Here is a 21,022-nt window from a genome sequence, read left to right as displayed (position 1 = left end):
GGTGTCCTTCCCACACGACCCAGAAATCGTCGGGGATAGGTCCTCCTGGGACCCAGGCCGGTGCCGTGTGCGATCGGGCGAGGCATCGAAACCCAATCATTTCCGTAGGTATGTACATCCCACATGGTAATCCAAGAAAATCATTTCCGTAGGTATGTACATCCCACAGGGTGAATCCCAGAAAAACATTTCCATAGGTATGTATATCACACACAGTCAATCCAAGGAATTCGTTTATGTTCTTATGTACATCCCACACAGTCAATCAATGGAAAACGTTTCTGCTTGTATGTATATCACACATAGTTCTTTGTGTGGAAACGTTTGTGCAAGGTGTCCTAACGCAAACAGTTCGCTGCCGGAAGCCGTGTGTGATTGTTAGTTGATCAAACACACCTACTTTCTAGAAACCGTGCGGGTTGTTTGAGTTCATCGCCCATGGTGCTTTCTGAGTAACCGTCTGCAATAGAAAACCCCAATAAGCAGGGTAATTAGCCTATTATTGATAATCCATGTACTAATCAAACTAATATTTCTTATAAAACACGCCAGATATTTCATATCCGTATAAAAGCAACCAGGATTTCATAATCGAATTACATCAGATAGCTTCAGCACTCAATTACACCATTTCACAACAACACCTAGTTTCACATTAAGCATCAAAAACCTTTGGAAAGTTGCATCATACACGGTAAATAGATAGATGAATCTCATCTAGGAAACTGCAGAAGCGGAAGGCAAATATTCAGCCTTCAGTGATGTTGAATGTCCTTGCAACATTAGGCCAGTGGCAATGGATAATTGCATGCCCAACCTTCGTCCTCTTCAGCAAGACTTCAATATTGTACCATGGTTGTTGAATGAATACCTTCCTCGCCTCTTGACCATCACTACAAGAAAAAAGACACATCCGTGACATTTTGGGCCGAACGAAATTTTTTCTGTCATGCTTATGACACTCCTATGATGATAATTGTGACAAAACCCGGTATCATCATAGATGTGGTGGGCTCCTACTTCTATGACAAAAAATCATGACAGAAAATGGGCTTTTTGTCCTGGGCGGGCCGAAGACACAGCTGCATGACATTCTTTGGGCCATCCATGACGGAGAATACTGTGGTAGAAGCGAGGGCGAGGAAAATATCGGGGGAGTTCCCAGTTACGGTGGGTGGTGGGAGCCGAGCGATGCGCGTTTCTCTCATATGTACGTGTGTGTGTGCGAGGCGTTGCACTCTAACTGAACCCGAGCAAGGCGTTGGGCTCTAACTGAACCCGGGTGTTTGCATTGCAGGCTACCCATTACTGAATCCAAGCGATCGATCGACTTAACTGAACCCAAGTGATTCCTTCGCTACTCTGCTAACTAAAGCCGATAGATGCTGCCTCTGGATGAACAGTGAGTGTTGTTGGGGGTTTGGATGAACAGTTCCCAGTGGGGGTTGGATGAACAAGATCCCGTGGTAGTAGAGGCCGTTGCCGCTGAATGAACAGTACCCCGATCGATCAAGCCTGTGGATGAAAAGTACCCTATGGAGGGCTGGATGAACAGGACCCCATGGAGGGCTGGTTGAACAGTAGCCGTTGGATGGCTGATTGAACAGTAGCCGGTGGAGGGCTGGATGAACAGTAGCCCGTGGAGGGGTTGTTTAACAGGACCCCGTGGAGAGGGCTGGTTGAACAGTAGCCGGTGGAGGAGCATGCGTTGGAGGCTGGATGAACAGGAGCTCGTGGATGAATAGTCGCAGGTGGAGGCTGGAGGAGGTTGAGGGTGGATGAAAGGTAACCCGTGGAGGTTGGAGGAGGTCGATGGTGGAGATGAACAGTATCGCGTGGACTCCCGTTTTGCGGTACACCACACCCCTCCCGATGAACAGGACCCCCATTTCTACCGTAGTGCTCCAACACAAGTTCGTTTCCTCCGTTTTGCGGTATGCCACACCCCTCCCAATCAACATGACCCCATTTTCACCGTAGGAGGTCCATTTCCTCCGTTTTGCGGTACGCCAGACCCCTCCCGATGAACATGATCCCGTTTCGACCATGGCCGGTCGAACAGAAGGCCATTTCCTCCGTTCTGCAGTACGCCAGGCCTCATTTCCATCGGCTCTTCGATCCAAGCCAGTTGGCTCCCAATGAACAACACGCATTCTGTTGCCTCCCGATGAACACGACGCATTCTGTTACCTCCCCATGAACATGACAACGACGCAGTTTCTCCGTTCCGAGCCAACCACAACCATGTACACGAGGCAGAGCCGTACATATTCGTGATTAGGCGTTCGAGACCCCGCCCGTTTGTATGTACATGGCCGTATTTACTTTCTTGAAACCTGGCCGCTGTACATACATGTACATGCTACGTGCGCACCTGTACTATGACACATGCCCTTCCTTACACGGCCATGGTTCATCGCTGCAGCTCCAGATAGACCGATCGACCAGTATGTACGTACATGTTCTTGACCAGAATGACAATGCTACGTACGCTTCGACTGGGTGGGTCCCAACTGTCAGGCACTTCCTTGCGTGCGAAGATGTTGCTGGTGGGTCCCAGCAGTCAGGGGGCGAATCATTTTTTTGCTTGTAATATGGACGCACTTCCCTACGTGCGAAGATGTAGCTGGTGGGTCCCAGTAGTCAGGGGAAACCTTTTTTCGCGAAATACGGAGGCCCGTGCGGTGGGTCCTCGCTGTCAGGTGGAGTTATCATTATTTTGCGCATCATAGGGAGGCACTTCCTTGCTGCAGCCATGGACCCAGCTGTCAGCCTCTCCATGTACAGTACTCTTCCGATGGAAGTCGTTCCTTGACCACGTTGACCACGCCGTGCCAAGAGCACCAGGGCGATGGACGACGGTGAGGCCTATAGGAAGGGGTGGTAGGGGTCGGTGAGGCCTCTACGGCAGCACAGCTGGCCACGGGAGGTAGGAGCAGGCGGCACGATCGGTGCTGCTTTGGGCGGCTACAGAAAGAAGGCCAGAGGTTGAAGAATCACGACGGTCGTTGGATGGACACTGTACGGTCACTGCAGCTAGAACCGTTTATATTGACTAAGTTGACAAAGCCCTTGGTACGCGTCATTTTTTGGGCGGCTGAAGCTAGAATATCCAAGATTGAACAAGAAGCACGAAATCCATTGGATGGACATCCAACGGACACTGCTGCTAGAACCATGTGTTGACTATAAGTTGACAAAGCGTTGCATACGCGTCAACTAATTTTTTAGGGGACACACCAACTTAGTAGGCCCACAAGTGTGCGGCAAAGAACTTATAGCCCATTTGCGATTTGTAAGAATGTACAACCCTTTTTTGAATTCTAATGGAATTTACTACAGCCCATTTACAGTTTGTTAAAAGTACAACCCATTTTCTAGCAAGGACAACAATTAATAATTTCAACCAACCGTTCAAAACAGAATTCAATAAAATTTCCTGCATTTTGATGGGATCCGAAATATTTTTATCCCAAAATTTCTAGTCAGATTAAATACAATTTCAATATAAAATTTGTATTACGTAAAAATCCAACGAAACATTGCGCGCGCAACAATTAATGAAATTAAAATTTTCAAAATCCAAAAAGTAATATTTTATAAACTAATTACGTGTTTGGTGCATGTTTTTATAGTTACTGCCCCGTTTTTATAATTACATCCCATTTATTATTTATTAAAGCTCATTTTCTTGTTTAGCCTAATGTATCCCTCCTAGGAAAGATTTGCATCCCAGCGGGGTGGAGAATAACAAGTTGACCCTGATTGTGTACAACTGTCGGCCTAGTTGCATTGCTGATGTTGAAAAAAGGCCTGTGTAGTACAGTACAACCTTACATGGCTACTCAGCCAACATTCAGGGATGCCGGAAAGGCCCAACCAAAGATTCTATACAACTTTTTAAAGTCACTGAGCTCAATTGATAATTTAAGAAAAAAGTTAGAGTACACACTGGTGCGCGTCGGTCCTAAAAAACGGTTTTCAACCCCTTTGCACGATGACATTTGGAACCATTGCCAAGTGAGTGTGGGCGGTAGGGGGGTCCTTGGCACACGACAAGAAACCGTCATGCATATGCCCTCCTAGCACACATGTTCGGCAAAATGAGGTCGTGTGCGACCGGCGAGCACTCAAATACGGAAATACATACAGTAGAGCTAAAAAATACTTTCCGATCGCAAGTACATCCCACATAGTCAGTCCCCGCTAAACGTTTCCATTCATATGCACAACCCACACAGTCTCTCCAAGGAAAACATTTTAGTTCACAGGTACATCACACAAATTTTTTCCCGTTAAATCGTTTGCATTATTGAATGTATCACACACGGTCCATAGAACAAACTGTGTGGCAAAGGATGTCCATCACACACAGTTTTTATGTGGTAAACGTTTGCGCAAGGTGGCCTAACACAAACAGTTTTCAAGAGAAAGTAGTGTGTGATTGTTCATTGATCCAACACGGTTTATTCCTAGAAACTATGTGCGTTGCCTGAGGTCATCGCCCACGGTACTTTTTCAACAACCGTTTGCAATAGCAAAACACAATTAATAGGCTAATTCGCCATTAGTAGGCTAATTATCCGATTATTCATAATCCATTTATTAATCTAATTGACATTTCATATTAAGCACACAATATATTTCATTTCCATATTAAGGAAGCATAATTTCATAATTTAAATACATCAGAGTACAACATGATCTAGCTTCAGCACTCAGTTACCCCATTACACAACTGCACCAGCAGGAAGTGCCACATGCAACATGTAGAACCTTTCGAAATTAGCATCATAGACGGTATATAGACAGATGCATCTCATCTGGAAAACTGCTGAAGCAGAAGGCGAATATTAAGCCTTCATTCATGTTGAAGGTCTTTGCAACTTTAGGTCAGTGCCTGTCGATGATTGACCGTCCGTCCTTCGTCCTCTCCAGGAACACTTCAATATTGAACCGTGGGTGTTGTATGCAAACTTTCCTCGCCTCCTGACCATAGAGGTGGTTTGAGAGGTAATCATCAGTGAACTGCTTTGGAAAGGCCCAAAACCAAGGATGTGCATAAATATCTTCTCTACATTGGAAATGGGGCAAAGGAATAAAAAAGGCAAGGTATAATAGTTAGTACCTTCTTGTAGTGAACTAATGTCTTCTTCATTGTGCAGACAAAGATATTGTTGTTTTTGTCACTAATTTCTTTATCCTAACTATCTTCCTGAGTTTCTTGATTTGATTGATATTCATGGACAACTCATTTCCCCATATGCAAAAAGGGTCGAATAGTGGGTCAAAACCTCTGACAGCAGGACCTACATGTGCAAGACCAAATTGTTATAAAACCAAAATATTAGAATGGTTCCTGCAATTGCACAATAATGTGCTATTAGACAACGGACCATGCACGTGCTAACCTCGATTGTAAACCTCGGTGCTTCCCATTGTTTCCCTGCAACACATATAAGGTAGTTAGTCATCAGGTTAAGTAAGGGTTCGCATGCTATCAGTAAATTATGTTGATGAAAAATAAGCACATTGCAGATTCAGCAGATTAATTGAAGCCACACGGAAAACCCATTTACCCAAACCAAGCATGATTAAGAACAAGGAAATATAGCACTTGTATATGTTTCTCATGTATTAAGTGCAGCCAAATTTGATTTATTCCTCACATGCACAACAATACAAAATTCTACCCACGACAATTGGACATCGCATTGCAGAATTGAACCAAGCAGTCAACTAAACACCATAACAAATGAACCAAACATTAACTAAGCACCACATTGCACAATATAACATACTCCTAATAGAAGATCAGAGAGTTAACCAAACAATTAACTAGAACCAATTGTAGCAATTGTATATGTTTCTCATGTATTTACTACAGCCAAATTCAATTTATTCCACACATGGTATACAATAACAGAATGCACCCACAATTTTGTAAAGATAAATTCGATTTATTTCTCACATGGAAGACAATACAAAATTGCAACCTGAAGAATTGAACATCACATTTACAGAATTGAACCAAAAAGTTAACTGAAGACGACGACTAAGTAACAAAATAGTTAATAAGTGAGCACCACACTGCACGACATATAGAACATATACACTGGAGCAACAGATTGCATGGTGAAATTAGATAGCACAATTCACTAGAATTTGTGAAGGAAAGGTAGGAGCAGCACACGCAACGGGTAAACCGAGCATGCTTAACCGGCGTAGCTATCAATTGGCAAGGTGCTCCTTCAAGATCTGGGGTTCGGCACGAATGGCAGCCATCGCGACTTCATTCACACGTGCGGCCGCGATTTGCTTCTCCGCTGCCAAATGCTCCTTGAGGTCCTGGCTATATTGCGTGCACCATGGCTTAGGCCGGCGCTTTTTTCGTTGAGGGGTCGATGATTTGGGTGGAAGGTGTCGCACTCGCGCCGGCGGCCGGGGCATGTGGGATGTGAAGGAGAAGGAGGATGGGGGTCGGGTGTGGATCACCTGCCTAGATAGAGGAGGCCGAGCACCGTGAAGGAGGGTCGCCGACGAGGAGGGGGCGGCACTACAAGCACGGCGTGATGGTTTCACTTGGAAGGAAGGCGAAAAGAGGGAAAATGTGGCTTTTGGTAAGGGGGAGGGGGCGAGGAGGTAGATATTTCCGTCGAAGCCGAAAATTTCGAATCGCTTGAGCCAAAAAAACTGGAGTGCAAAGTGTCATCAGACATGGTCCCTTATTCAGAACTATGTACCATATGTGGACATCACAAACGATTCAGATAGCTTAACCCGTGTGTGATGAGTTTGAACGTCAAAAGTTTTGGTTCGAATTTCCATGGTTACAGTGGTCATCCACGTCGTTGCATAATTTGGGTACACAAAGGAGACTAGAGCACACCCACACTTCTTAATCGAGCAAGTTCAGCAATTAAACAGAGCTAGCTGACCTAAACATTTCTCTAACAAATTAAAGACCGGCGCTCTTAACTAAACAAAACAAAGACTACTACTACGGCTGGTGCTCGTCGATCTCCGCCGCCGCCTCCATGTCCAGCTCGGGCCCGACGATCTCCTGGGGAAGGGGCTCCATGGCATCCATCACACCATACTCCGCAAGCATCTCACCTTCCGCGTCCGCCATCTCTTTGGAAAAGGTCGCCACGAGCTGGGCGTTGGCGGATGTGAGCTGGGCGTGGGCGGACACGATCCGGGCTTGGACGGGCTCCGTCATCACAAGGTATGCGGTGGAGGAGTGGACGGCTGCTTGAAAGCTCTTGACGATTGCCAACTCTTCGGTCGTGGGTTGCCGGCCGTTGTCGGAGAAGCTTCGTTCGATTTGTGCGGTGACCGCCAGGACCTGGGCATGGGCGGCCTCGACATGCTCATGGGCGGCCTCCATCAGGGCTAAGGCCGTAGCTGTGTAACGGACAGCTGATGTGCTGCTCTCGCAAGTTGCTATCCCCGAGGTAGATGTTGTTGCCGCCACCTGAGAAGCAACAGCGGCCGTTTGGGCTGCCTTTGCCGCCCGGTCGCAAATAGCGTTTGCACTCATGCACCTTGTTAGGACGCGCATGGCGGCTGCTACCACGCTCCCGCCGGAGTGGGCCACTAAAGTTTCCCTCACGACGCGGGTCCATGTTCCCATCTTTCACCGGTGTTGATTGAACAGTGAAATGGTATTTGGGGAACAAGCTAGTGTGCTTGAGACGTCGGCTGTGGACTGTAGCCGACGCACCTTCTCACGTAAGCCATAGGCATACTATACACCGAAGGTGCTCCAAGATATTTTGTACTACATCTCACACGGTTGCTGATAATAAACAGTGTGCGATCTACTTCATTTTTCATCTTGATTTGAATTACATAATGGGGTCACAGCGGCAATGGACGGTATTTGAATTGCTAGACCAATTATATGTGTGTCGTAAAAGAATTGCAATTATTCAAAGTTTGTTTGAACATTTTATACATTAAATTGGTTTTCTAGCCATTTCAGGTGAACAATTCAAATTTGAACTACATGCACATGCTCCAGTGCATATAAATTGCTTGAAAAAACAAATTTGTGTCCTTGAGTGCATGCTTAGATCCCATGCAAGAAATGGGAATGAATTTCAACCACCAGGGCACCGTTCATTGCCGGCAAAACATTCAGATGTCTGGTTTTTAAATTCTAGTAATCAAAAACTCGTCTGAAGTTCATGAAACTTGGCATGCTATCATGGAGTGGCATCAACATGTTGTGGTAAATTTTTTGTCCCATTTGGGGCAGGTTTGGGTATGTGCTTCTCACAAACCGGAGCTTTTCACAACAAGCATGACGGTTTTCGGTAGGGAACATCCCACCTTTGGGGACGAAACGATATCGATTGCCTCTTATTGCTTTCAAGTTTTTTTCTCGGGTCAACATAGAACAACATGAGTGTTGTGTGAATTTTTGTGATTTTTCGGGCTTCGTTTGGACATTTTTATGCATTAACTGAGTTTTCAATGCATTTTATGTGCATAATTCAAATTTGAACTACATGCACGTGCTCTAGTGCATATAAATTGGTTGAAAACTAAAATCTATGTCCTTGGGTGAATGCTTAGGTCCCATGAAAGAAATGGGAATGAATTTCAAACACCGGGGCACCGTTGATTGCCGGCAAAACATTGAGATGCATCGTTTTTAAATTCTAGTAAATCCAAAACTCGTCTGAAATTCATGAAACTTAGCATGATATCATGGAGCGCAATCAACATGCCGTGGTAAAATTTTTGTCCCATTTGGGGTATGTTTGGGTATATGCTTCTCACAAACCGGAGCTTCTCACAACAAGCATGATGGCTTTCGGTAGGGAATGTCCCACCTTTGGGGATGGAACGATATCCATTGCCTCTTATTGCTTTCAATTTTTTTCTCATGTCAACATAGAACAACAGGAGTGTTGTGTGAATTTTTGTGAATTTTCGGGCTTTGCTTGGACATTTTTATGCATTAACTGAGTTTTCAATGGGTTTATGTGCATAATTCAAATTTGAAATACATGCACATGCTCCAGTGCATATAAATTGGTTCAAAACTCAAATATGTGTCCTTGGGTGCATGCTTAGGTCCCATGCAAGAAATGGGAATTAATTTCAAACACCGGGGCACCATTGATTGCTGGCAAAACATTGAGATGCTTGGTTTTTAATTTCTAGTAAAGCCAAAACTCGTCTGAAATTCATGAAACTTGGCATGCTATCATGGAGCGGCATCAACATGTCGTGGTACAAATTTTTTCCCATTTGGGGCAGGTTTGGATATATGCTTCTCACAAACCGGAGCTTCTCACAACAAGCATGATGGTTTTCGGTAGGGAACGTCACACCTTTGGGGATGAAACGATATCCATTGCATCTTATTGCTTTCAATTTTTTTTTCTCATGTCAACATAGAACAACAGGAGTGTTGTGTGAATTTTTATGATTTTTCGGGGTTTGTTTGGACATTTTTATGCATAAACTGAGTTTTCAATGCATTTATGTGCATAATTCAAATTTGAACTACATGAACATGCTCCAGTGCATATAAATTGGTCGAAAAATCAAATCTGTGTCCTTGGGTCCATGCTTAGGTCCCATGCAAGAAATGGGAATTAATTTCAAACACTAGGGCACCGTTGATTGCCGGCAAAACATTGAGATGCCTGGTTTCTAAATTCTAGTAAATCCAAAACTCATCTGAAATTCATGAAACTTGGCATGCTATCATGGAGCGGCATCAACATGCCGTGGTACAAATTTTGTCCCATTTGGGGCAGGTTTGGATATATGCTTCTCACAAACTGGAGCTTCTCACAACAAGCATGCTGGTTTTCGATAGGGAATGTCCCACCTTTGGGGACGAAACAATATCCATTGCCTCTTATTGCTTTCAATTTTTTTTCTCATGTCAACATAGAACAGCAGGAGTTTTGTGTGAATTTTTGTGAATTTTTGGGGTTTGTTTGGACATTTTTATGCATTAACTGAGTTTTCAATGGGTTTATGTGCACAATTCAAATTTGAACTACATGCACATGCTCCAGTGCATATAAATTGGTTGAAAAATCAAATCTGTGTCCTTGGGTGCATGCTTAAGTCCCATGCAAGAAATGGGAATTAATTTCAAACACCAGGGCACCGTTGATTGCTGGCAAAACATTGAGATGCCTGGTTTTTAAATTCTAGTAAATCCAAAACTCATCTGAAATTCATGAAACTTGGCATGCTATCATGGAGCGGCATCAACATGCTGTGGTACAAATTTTGTCCCATTTGGGGCAGGTTTGGATATATGCTTCTCACAAACTGGAGCTTCTCACAACAAGCATGCTGGTTTTCGGTAGGGAATGTCCCACCTTTGGGGACGAAACGATATCCATTGCCTCTTATTGCTTTCCATTTTTGTTCTCGTGTCAACATAGAACAACAGGAGTGTTGTGTGAATTTTTGTGATTTTTTGGGATTTGTTTGGACATTTTATGCATCAATTGAGTTTTCAATGTATTTATGCGCATAATTCAAATTTGAACTACATGCACATGCTCCAGTGCATATAAATTGGTTGAAAAATCAAATATGTGTCATTGGGTGCATGCTTAGGTTGGGAATGAATTTCAAACACCAGGGAACCATTGATTCCCGGCAAAACATTGAGATGCCTGGTTTTTAAATTCTTGTAAATCCAAAATTCTGTTAACCATTCACGTGACGCCACGTGTCTTGGTTTTAATGGCTGTAGGAGCTGCCGTGCGGATAGCTTCTTGACCATGACTGAACAGGAGGCGTGCGAGCGCCGTTTGGTGCGTAGGCTGACCGGGAAGCATGCAAGCTGTCCTCGAGTGCGCAGGCTCACCGGGAAGCGTGCGAGGTGTACGCTGTGCAGCCTCACTGGGAAGCGAGACCTTTGACTTCCATGGCTGCCCGCCTTGCTCGCATCCTCTCCATTAATGGCGCCCAAGCTGAAGTTTAGTTCACTTTTTAAATATAAAACACTCATCACAAACGTTTTAGTTAGAACACCCGTATGCAAACCAACAGCTTCCACAGGAAGCCAAGAGAAAATGTGCCGAGCAGGATTTCTGCAGCTCTTGATAACAAACGTTTTAGATAGAAGACCCGTATGCAAAGTGAGAGCAGCACATGATTTGTGCATCCCTTCAACACAAACGGTTGTTTTGGATGACCCGTGTGCAACCACGTACGAATAATTTGGTAAGATTTGTCAATCCTTGTAACACTACGATTTGTCAAAATATGAAGCTAAAAATCACTAGCATATCTAATTTTTGAAACTAAAATTCAGTAATTAATTCATTTATAGAATAAGCAGTCGTTCTTAATTTATACAAATAGTTCAACTCCACAGTGGAACTGACCAAACTTTTCCCCAATTGTTGCCAACCACGTACTGAAATAGCTAGTTCAACTATATATACTAGCTAATTTTAAGTACGTTCTACAGTTCCACCACATCTATAGTCAGATGAACCGAACAAAATAGCCCTTAAATACTACTATTACTGCGGAGGGGCTTTGTACTACTTCTGGCTGCCTCTCCTCTGCCGAGTGCGCTCAGTAAGAGGTAGAGAAGGAGGAGCCTACCGACGAGCTGGGCAACCGCAATGCGGTGCCTGCTGCTAATGCAGCTTTAGTGACGCTCACCTTGAATGCCCTTTGCCGCTCCAGACGACCCCTCTCGAAGCGGTGGTTCTCCTCGTAGATCTCCCGATTCCTCGCCTCTGAGGCGGCGTGTGCCGCGGACACTGCGGTGGTAAGGCTCTTTGCATGCTCAACGAGGTGCTCCTCCTCCTCTCGCGGGAACTCAGTGTAGCACCCAAGGTCGCTGTCACACATGCACGCATCCACCTCCGCCTCCTGCCTTCGGGCGGTGGGGGCGGAGCGGGTGATGACCCCGACAGCCGACGGTGGGCTGGCGTCCACGGCGGCCGATGACGGGGTGGCGGCCATGACCACCACCTCCCGCCTTCGGGTCGCGGTGGCAGAGCGGGTGATGGCCATAGTGGCCGGCAGTGGTGTGGCGGCAACGGCGGCCGGCAACAGCTGCCGATGGGCACCGACGGGGGACGCACACCCAACAGGGACGCCACGGGCACACCCAACAGGGACGCCACGGGCACTACACTACGCCGGGGGCTGCGCCGGCGCCGCAGTGTAGCCTCCCAGCTGGAGCTGTCCTCTGATGACGGCGGAGTAGCTGAGCAACGACGACGGACCGATGCCATTGGCGAATGTGGGAGAAGGAGATGAGATAAGCTAGAGGGATAGAGGGGAAAATGCGACGCATGACTCGCCGGTCGTGAGGGTTTTTATTGCAGGCCGGTAAGCATTGGTATTTTGGGGGATTTCATCGAGTCGGGCGGGAAGCTTGCGTGGGAACCTGCGAGGCTGCGCTAGAACGGGCTCACCGATGATTCATTGGCGCCATTGTTTGGCAAAAGAACGCCCCCGCGCGCTGCGCAAGCTTGCGCTGTAGGCCGTCCGCGGTAGCGGGGTGACAAGACGTGCGAGAGGAGGACGAAAGGCCACGTACACGTACGATTAATAAAAAAACGTTTTCAATTTAATTACCTACTATACCACCGACCTGGTTTATAAGTATGATTTAACTAATAAAATACGAATGTATGTCGCCAAAGATTATATAGTTGGATTTTTTTAAACATAGTTTCCAATTATATAATTTTTAAAACATGCATTAACATTTTGTTGGTTAAATTTGAGGGCAAAGTATGGCACGGAATATAAAGGAGACTATAGACTAGATCGAGGTGGTACCACACGGCCACTCTCTACGCATCGATGCAACTGTCGGCCGGCTTGTAGGCGACCATTTCCTATGTGTTCAACTGCTCTATGCGTGTGGTTGCTTGCAGTTCAGGCGGCCACGACACGCTCTGCATGCGTCCCGCCGCGCACGCTCTGCTCTCGCATCCCTCCGGGTGCTCTGCTCTCGTCCCTCCATGCATGCTGCCAGTGTTTTGGGCCGGCGCACGATTACGCACGTTCATGTGCAAGCTGTTGCGCCGGGTGCGGCGCGATGATGCAGTTACCCGCTGCAAAAACTGCCATGGGGACGCGCCTAGAATCCATGCCGCCCGGCCCCCTTTTATTTCTGTGGCCATTTACCTTCATCTCTCATCTCACACGACACAATAAGCACGCCCACGAGGACACATACAGAGAGGACATCCAGGGATTCCAATGGCGATTCTCATGGCTCCAATGGCACTCCCAGCGGCCGACGATGACAACGGCGGGCAGTTCACCACGCATCACGTAGTGGACACCCACGTGAGGGGAAGGCCCTCTCGGTGGTGTACACGAATGATCCGGTCTCGGTGGAGAGCTCCATCCAAACAATGGAGCAGTTCCTTGCCGAGGACAAGTACCGAGTGGTCCGCTTCGACCTCGAGCACACCATCAGTCATCCCGGGCATAATCAGAAGGTTGCCGTCGCCCAGTTGTGCATGCAACATGACGTCCTCGTCTACCACTTACACCTTGCCACAAGGCCTTGCGAGCGTTTCTCTAGGTTTATCAACAGCTCCGACTATTGTTTCGCTACGGTGGACACCACCAACGATCTAAAAGCGCTCAAGGTTTCGGACATGAAATGCCTGAATCTTGTCAACATACAGCACCACTACAAGGTCTGGGGCAGCGACAAAAGGAAACTGAACTCCCTGTTTGACCTCGCCTCGGCCATCATCGCCCCCTACTATGCGAAGATGAAGCAAGAGAGGAATAAGGACAAGAACGCCTGGCATAGTGTGTGGCATAAGAGACTGGATGAACAACATATCAAGTACTCGGCCATGGACACGTACACAAGCTACGAGATGTACACGCGGATCGTTGACATGAGGAACTGTCTTCTTCCATATAGCAGTGGCCTAGATGAGGGATTGAGCCATATAGCAGTGGCGGGAGCGTCACAAGAAGTAGATGACTAGACGATCGTTCCTCCTACTTTAGAATGCATGCAATTGTTTATTGAGGTGTGTGCGAATGATCTGTATAGTCACTTATGTAATTGGATGTTTATTTTAGTTATATATATACATGTTATTCTACTGTAGACAGAGCAATTCACACAGCTTATTAGCAGCAATCGTCTGTGTTATTATTGGTCTTCACACACATTTTAGATTACGGACTTATTTGCCGTGTATCACACACATCTTGTTCAGTTGAACCGTTTCCATTGTGTTGCCTAATCACACACAGTTCATCCTAGTGAAAGTATGTTGTATATTGCTACTACCTTAGTTTTTGAGAACCAAGGTATCAATCCAGTAGGAGACTACACACAAGTCACCTAGTACCTGCACAAACAAACAAGAACCTCACAACCAACGCGATAAAGGGGTTGTCAATCCCTTCATGGTCACTTACGAAAGTGAGATCTGATAGAGATAATAAGATAAATATTTTTGGTATTTCTGCTATGCTATATTACATGTTGATTGTAAGAAGAGTTAAATGCACTGGAGGTCCTAAAAGTTTCGTCGTTGTGTCACTTTAGTCCTATTTCTTTGAAAATGCACCTTTAGGTCCCAATTCTTTCATAAGTGGTTCACCCGAGGTCCTTTTCTTCACTAGCGCTTGCTGACCTGCCCTCGTGGCGCGTTGACCCATGCCACGTCGACACAGGGCCCATCCGACAGGCGAGAAATTTTGCAATAAGCCCCTCCCCATCTATTCCCCTCTCAGTGGCATCCCATCTCCTCTTTCGGGGCTAATTTGGCGACACGGGAGGCGATCGGCGGCGGCGCCGGCGATGATTTCCTGCACGCGGTGGCGATTTCCGCCGTGCGGCGATGAGTGGAGGTGATCTGGAGAGCAATCTGAGCGGGTGACCATCAAGATGCCCCCTCTGCGATGGCCAGTGGGCGATCCTCCTCCCTCTTACGGTAAGAACCCTAATCTTGTCGCTCCTTTGCTCCTATTGTGCTTCTAATCTGCAAGGACTGTGCCATAGTCATAGATTTACTTTGGTTTGCACTGTCACATTTAGGATTCCAAAACCACATGCTCTGATTTGAGGTTAGGGTTAGGGTTTCAGTTCTAAATTCCAAAAGACCACTTCTTTTGTAATTTTTTCGCTGCAATACATCAATTGAAATTTGACAAATTGTTTCCATTGTAATGATAGGACCAAATGAAGAAGTGTTTTCTATTGAAATCAATTATGGTGGGCTGTTTTGTGGATTTGGGTCGAACAAGTCTTATATTGATGGAAAAATCGAGTATTTTGATGGATGTGAAGTTGAGACATGGTCTCCACTTTGGATCAAACACTTTTTGCTGCAGCTAGGATATGATATGGCCCAGTGTAATGTTTATTGGCTGCTCCCTGGTATGAATTTGGATACATGACTATGGATTGTTGACAGGGATACAGACACACTTAGCATGTCTGCTGTTGTTCCTAAGTTTCAGCATTTTCAGCTATATGTTGATCACAAAGAATTAACTGGTAACATAGGCTTTGATGATGTGTGCATCACTGGATCTACTGAGCTTCCACCAGTGCTTAGTCCAACAAAGCATGGTGTTAATTTGCATATCAGGAATAGTCCTAGACTAAAGACCAAAGTTGTGAAGGGCAAGCTAAATGAAGCACATGTGGGCAGCAGCAGTGGTACAAGGGCTGAGACAGATGTACAAAAGGAGAGAACAAATAAGAGAAGAGAAAGAGTGGAAGTGCGTGAGCAAGAAACTGATGACAGTAGTAGTGGCTCAGAGTGGGCTGACTCTGACAATGAAGTTCAGAAGAATGATGATGATCTGTTTGCAGAATGGGTTGATGACAAGCATGAGAAGAAAAAGAAGAGGAAATCAGAGTGGAATGATGATAGTGACTATGATTCAGAAGAATTGGTTGAACTCAGAGATTCAGATGCTGAGGATGTTAAATCTGAAGAAGAAGTTGAAGTGAAGGACAAACATGGACAGAAGAAAAAGAAGAAGAAGGTAAAGCTTAAAAGATTCAGGCCTGAGAACATGAAGGAACTTGATTTCCACATTGGCATGGTGTTTCTATCAGTAATTGAGCTTAGAGGAGCAATACAGGAGTACATCATGCAGAATAGAGTGCATATAAAATATCTTAAGAATGATAAGCAGACAGTTAGGGCTCATTGTGTGGAGGGTTGTCCTTGGTATTTGTTTGCTGCACCTGACAGCAGGACAAAGAGCTTTGTGGTGAAGAAATACATTGGAGAACACACATGCTCAAAGGAATGGGAGCTGCAACAGTTTACTGCAAGATACTTAGCAAATAGATATTTGGAAAAATTCAGGGCAGATGAGAAAATGTCTCTTCAGGACTTTGCAAGGATAGTGCAGCTTGATTTCAATATGACCACAACAAGGAGCAAACTTTCAAGGGCCAGAAGGATTGCACTAAAGCAAATAAAAGGAGATGAACTGAAGCAATATGACATGCTGTGGGACTATGCAGAAGAAATAAGAACAACTAATCCTGGGAGCAGCATGTTTCTAACAGTTAAGGATGGGAAGTTTGAGAGCCTGTACATGTCATTGGATGCTACCAAAAGAGGGTTTTTAGCTAGTTGTAGACCTGTCATATGCATTGATGGGTGTCACCTAAAGACTAGATATGGGGGAATTATGTTGACTGCTGTTGGAATTGATCCCAATGATTGTATCTTCCCTATTGCCATAGGTGTAGTAGAAGTTGAGGACAAGAACACATGGATGTGGTTTTTGAAGACATTAAAAGAGGAACTTCTCATACGCAACACTGTGTTGATCTCAAACCATTTCAAGCTCAAAATATTTTTTGTTCTTTCAGGCCATATCAACTCAGCAGTTCAACTCAGCAGTCTCAAACCACTACTCAAGGCCCTCTACCAGAAAGTGCATTCATTGCAAACTGTAGAGATGCTATTCCAAAGCCAAGACCTACTACATCAACTCTTGGTTTAAAAAGGCAGAGGAAGAAAAGGGTAGTGAAGACCAAGGAGAACACAGTTCCTGAAGTATAGAAGAAGAAAAGTGTTCTGATGTTGTAGTTTGAGCTTGAAAACTAAAAGGCTTCTTTTGGGCTAGCACTGATTGGTTTGAAATTAAACCTAGTGTTCTCATGATGTAGGTTTCATCCAAACCATCAACAGTGTCTTTTGAACTAGACAAGCAGGGCATGTTTATGTGCTTGCCTAGTACTAGTATGGCCAAGTGAACTATTCTGTGAACTATGTAATGTTGGAAATGAACTATTGTGTGAGCTTTGTTGTTCTCAATGTGGACGAAAATGAAGCTATTCATCAATGTGGACGATCGCCGCGACCGTCCACATTGACCAAAATGAAGCTATTCATCAATGTGGACGATCACCTCGACCGTCCATGAGACAAAAAAGAGTAAAAATAAGCTAACTTTCATTCAAATCAAACACTTCATTTAGATCAAAATGCTTCCAAAATCTCAATCTTGCTTTTCAATTCAGATTAAACACTTCATTCAAATAGTTCATCCCAATAGTGCTTACATGTACTTCATTCATTTCAGAGCCACTACATAAACCATCATAGCCAACAAAGTGACAATACAAAACAAGAACATCCTAACTAAGCAGATCAACCATCCACATTGACCAAAATGAAGCTATTCATCAATGTGGACGATCGCCTCGACCGTCCATGAGACAAAAAAGGGTAAAAATAAGCTAACTTTCATCATCCCAATAGTGCTTACATGTACTTCATTCATTTCAGAGCCACTACATAAACCATCACAGCCAACAAAGTGACAATACAAAACAAGAACATCCTAACTAAGCAGATCAGCTCATCCAGCTTCTTCACAACATCAATCATCACACCATTGCAAATCTTCTGAACTTCAACACCTCTGTCTTCTTCCTCCTCTGCCTCTTCACTTTCTATGTCGCCCAATGAATGACCAGAGATACCTCTAGATCTTCCTATTCTTGCAATAGATATGTGGCCATTCTTAACCAGAAAATCAAAATAGTTATCTGGGCCATCTTCCCAGTAGTAGTGCTGGCATGGATTCGTTCCAACCTGGACGAATTTGACACATTCAGAAAAAGAGAAATGGGATAGAATCAAAGATAAAGGCTTCAAAACATCAAACTCTTGGTTCTTACACGATGGTTGGGGCACTTGTAGAACACCCGTCCAGGGTTGGCAGTAGATTTCGAATAGAGTACAATGGTGTCACGGACATGGCCGCAAGGGCAAGCCACGAGCGGCAACATACCAGACGAAATTGGAGCTTGCACCGGCAGCGGCGGTGGCGCTACGACGTTACCATGCTCCTCTTCTTCAACTGCTTCCCCGCCGAGGAGCTTGAAGTGCCGGCCATGGCTAGGGTTAGGGCACGGGAGAGACAGAGGGGGATTTGGGGAAGAAATAGAGCAAGGGACCGGTGAATGTGAAGAAGAGTGTTTCTAAGGGGTTTTCTGTAAAAAAGAGCAGCCTCCGCAACCCCTGTCCGACGTGGCGTGGGTCAACGCGCCACGAGGGCAGGTCAGCGAGCGCTACTGAAGAAAAGGACCTCGGGTGAACCACTTATGAAAGAATTGGGACCTAAAGGGGCATTTTCAAAGAAATAGGACTAAAGTGACACAACGACGAAACTTTTAGGACCTCCAGTGCATTTAACTCTTGTAAGAAACATCTTCCAGGGAGAATAGTTCCATTACGGGTTCCTTTCCCTAGGATGGTATGTGTTAGTATGCATGTCCGACATGTGATTGAAAAATTGCAGTATATGTAACATCTGGGGGTTCATGGTGTGATGAAGGTAAAACGTCATTAGTTCGCCGACCGAATATTCCCTTAAGAACGCTAGCTTTCGGCTTCACCCAGTCTGAGGTACAAGTCCGGATGACCCGTCTGTAACAATCACAGAGGTGCTCCCTTTACGACCTAGCCGAAAAATGGGAACGTAGGGCATAAGCACAGGAGCCACGCAACCCAGCTTGGCAAAAACTTAAGTCATAACGATGCATATAATGTGAAAAAAGGTACATATGCGGAAGAGGACACATATGTGTTGAGCTTAATGCTCGGGAAATAATAATAAGCTTCTGTAAAAGAAGCCCCCAGGTATTATGAGTGTATATATTTAAGGATGTGTACATTATAGGTGTGTGGTCTGGACGCATAGGAGCTAAAGAGCTAGAGAAAAATTAAAGAGGGTATAATGAAAACAAAGGGAGAAGAAGATGAACAAAGAGTACGGCTCTAGGCGTAGAATCTTCGGAGTTTTGCGGCATTCCACGGGTTCGGCTCTAGGCGATTGTCAGATGCATCACGTAGGCGGTCCGCTCCTCCAATGAGAACCTCGTCTATGATGAAGGGACCCTCCCACTTGGGCTTGAGTTTGTCCTTTTTCTTTTCTGGCAAGTGTAGAACGAGTTCACCGACATTATAGGTCTTGGCCCACACTTCTTTGCTTTGGTATCTATGATCCTGTTGTTGATTGAATGCAGAACTGTCCTTTGCAACATCACGCTCCTCCTCCAGGGCATCTAGACTATCCTGCCGATTGAGCTCGGCCTCTGTTTCTTTGTACATGCGCACTCGAGGTGAGTCATGAATGATGTCATAGGGCAAAACGGCCTCTGCACCATACACCATGAGGAATGGTGTGTATCCAGCAGTGCGATTGGGCGTGGTCCGAGCCCCAGAGTACGGAGTTGAGCTCCTCAACCCAGTGCTTGTCTGATTCCTTCAAAGACCACACTAGTCTAGTCTTGATGCCGCTCATGATAAGACCATTAGCTCATTCGACCTGACCGTTTGTTTGCGGGTGATAGACGGAGGCGTAATCGAGCTTAATGCCCAGTTTAGCACACCAGGTTTTCACTTCGTTGACTATAAAATTGGAGCTGTTATCGGTGATGATGTTGTGTGGGACACCATAAAAGTGCACCATACCGGATATAAAGTGTATCACTGGTCCGGCTTCGGCCGTTTTAATTGGCTTGGCCTCTATCCACTTGGTGAACTTATCTACCATGACCCATAGATATTTTTTCTTGTGGCTTCCTCCTTTAAGGGGACCGACCATATCAATCCCCCAGACCGCAAAAGGCCAAGTAATGGGGATTGTTTTAGAGCGGTAGGCGGCATATGGCCTTGATTGGCGAAAAGCTGACATCTGACACAGCGTTGGACAAGGTCCTGTGCATCTGCTCGAGCCATCGGCCAAAAGAAACCTGTATGGAAGGCTTTACTTACAAGGGCCCGAGCTGCGGCATGGTGACCGCCGAGACCAGCATGGATTTCGGCCAGGAGCTGCCGTCCCTCTTCTTTGGAGATACATCTTTGGAGGACTCTGGTAGCACTTTTCTTGTAGAGCTCTCCTTCAAGGACCTCATAGGCTTTCGATCGCCGAACAATGCATCGAGCCTCATTCTAATCCCCGGGGAGCTCTTGCCTATTAAGGTAGGCCAAGAAGGGTTCGGTCCATGGGGCAATTACTGCCATTATGAGATGGGCCGGTGGTGTTATCTCGGTAGCTGAGCCGCCGATGATATTAGTATTATGTTCAGAATCTGGGGCTATGATCAGATCCAGACTGGCATTGTCGGTCTCATCCTGCCACACCACAGATGGCTTGAAGAGCCTTTCCAGAAAGATGTTAGGCAAGGACATCCGCTGCTTGATTACTTTCTGGAGCCACATGATGAAACTTGAGTCCCTCGAACCGAGCTGATATTTTGAGTACGTCATTATGATAGGCCGCCATCTTTGGATCTTTAGCGTTGAAGTCTCCGTTTATTTGGGATATCGCGAGATTTGAATCCCTGCGCACCTCCAGGCGCTGTATGCCCATGGAGGCAGCCATCCAAAGACCGTGCAATAGGGCCTCGTATTCGGCTGTGTTGTTGGAGCCTGTGTATAATATTTGGAGTACGTACTGAACTGTGTCTCCAGTGGGGGACATCAAGACGACGCCTGCTCCTAATCCGACCAACATTTTAGAGCCACCAAAGTGC

At 45.6% G+C, this 21,022-nt stretch overlaps 1 protein-coding gene across 1 annotated transcript; it reads right to left on the bottom strand.

Annotated features, from left to right (window-relative positions):
• Positions 1-17,732: 17,732 nt before the first annotated feature.
• Positions 17,733-18,289, bottom strand: LOC125526532. Its single transcript, XM_048691229.1, has 2 exons — positions 18,161-18,289; positions 17,733-18,074 (listed from the first exon to the last, which is right to left on the bottom strand). The coding sequence occupies exons 1-2, from the start codon at positions 18,269-18,271 to the stop codon at positions 17,757-17,759; spliced, it is 429 nt and encodes a 142-aa protein (XP_048547186.1). The 5' UTR covers positions 18,272-18,289; the 3' UTR covers positions 17,733-17,756.
• Between the last annotated feature and the right edge of the window lie 2,733 nt (positions 18,290-21,022).

This window comes from Triticum urartu, chromosome 1 (assembly GCF_003073215.2).
Source record: "Triticum urartu cultivar G1812 chromosome 1, Tu2.1, whole genome shotgun sequence".
NCBI classification, from domain to species: domain Eukaryota; kingdom Viridiplantae; phylum Streptophyta; class Magnoliopsida; order Poales; family Poaceae; genus Triticum; species Triticum urartu.
Note: the sequence above shows the minus strand (reverse complement) of the source record. Positions and strands in the feature narration are given on the sequence as shown.

Bases quoted from the DNA above. Each gene is read 5' to 3' on its own strand.
- LOC125526532 (XM_048691229.1), bottom strand. From the start codon at position 18,271: ATGTTGCCGCTCGTGGCTTGCCCTTGCGGCCATGTCCGTGACACCATT. The intron at 18,075-18,160 runs GTAAGAACCAAG...AAATTCGTCCAG, and splicing joins ACAAGTGCCCCAACCATCGT to GTTGGAACGAATCCATGCCA.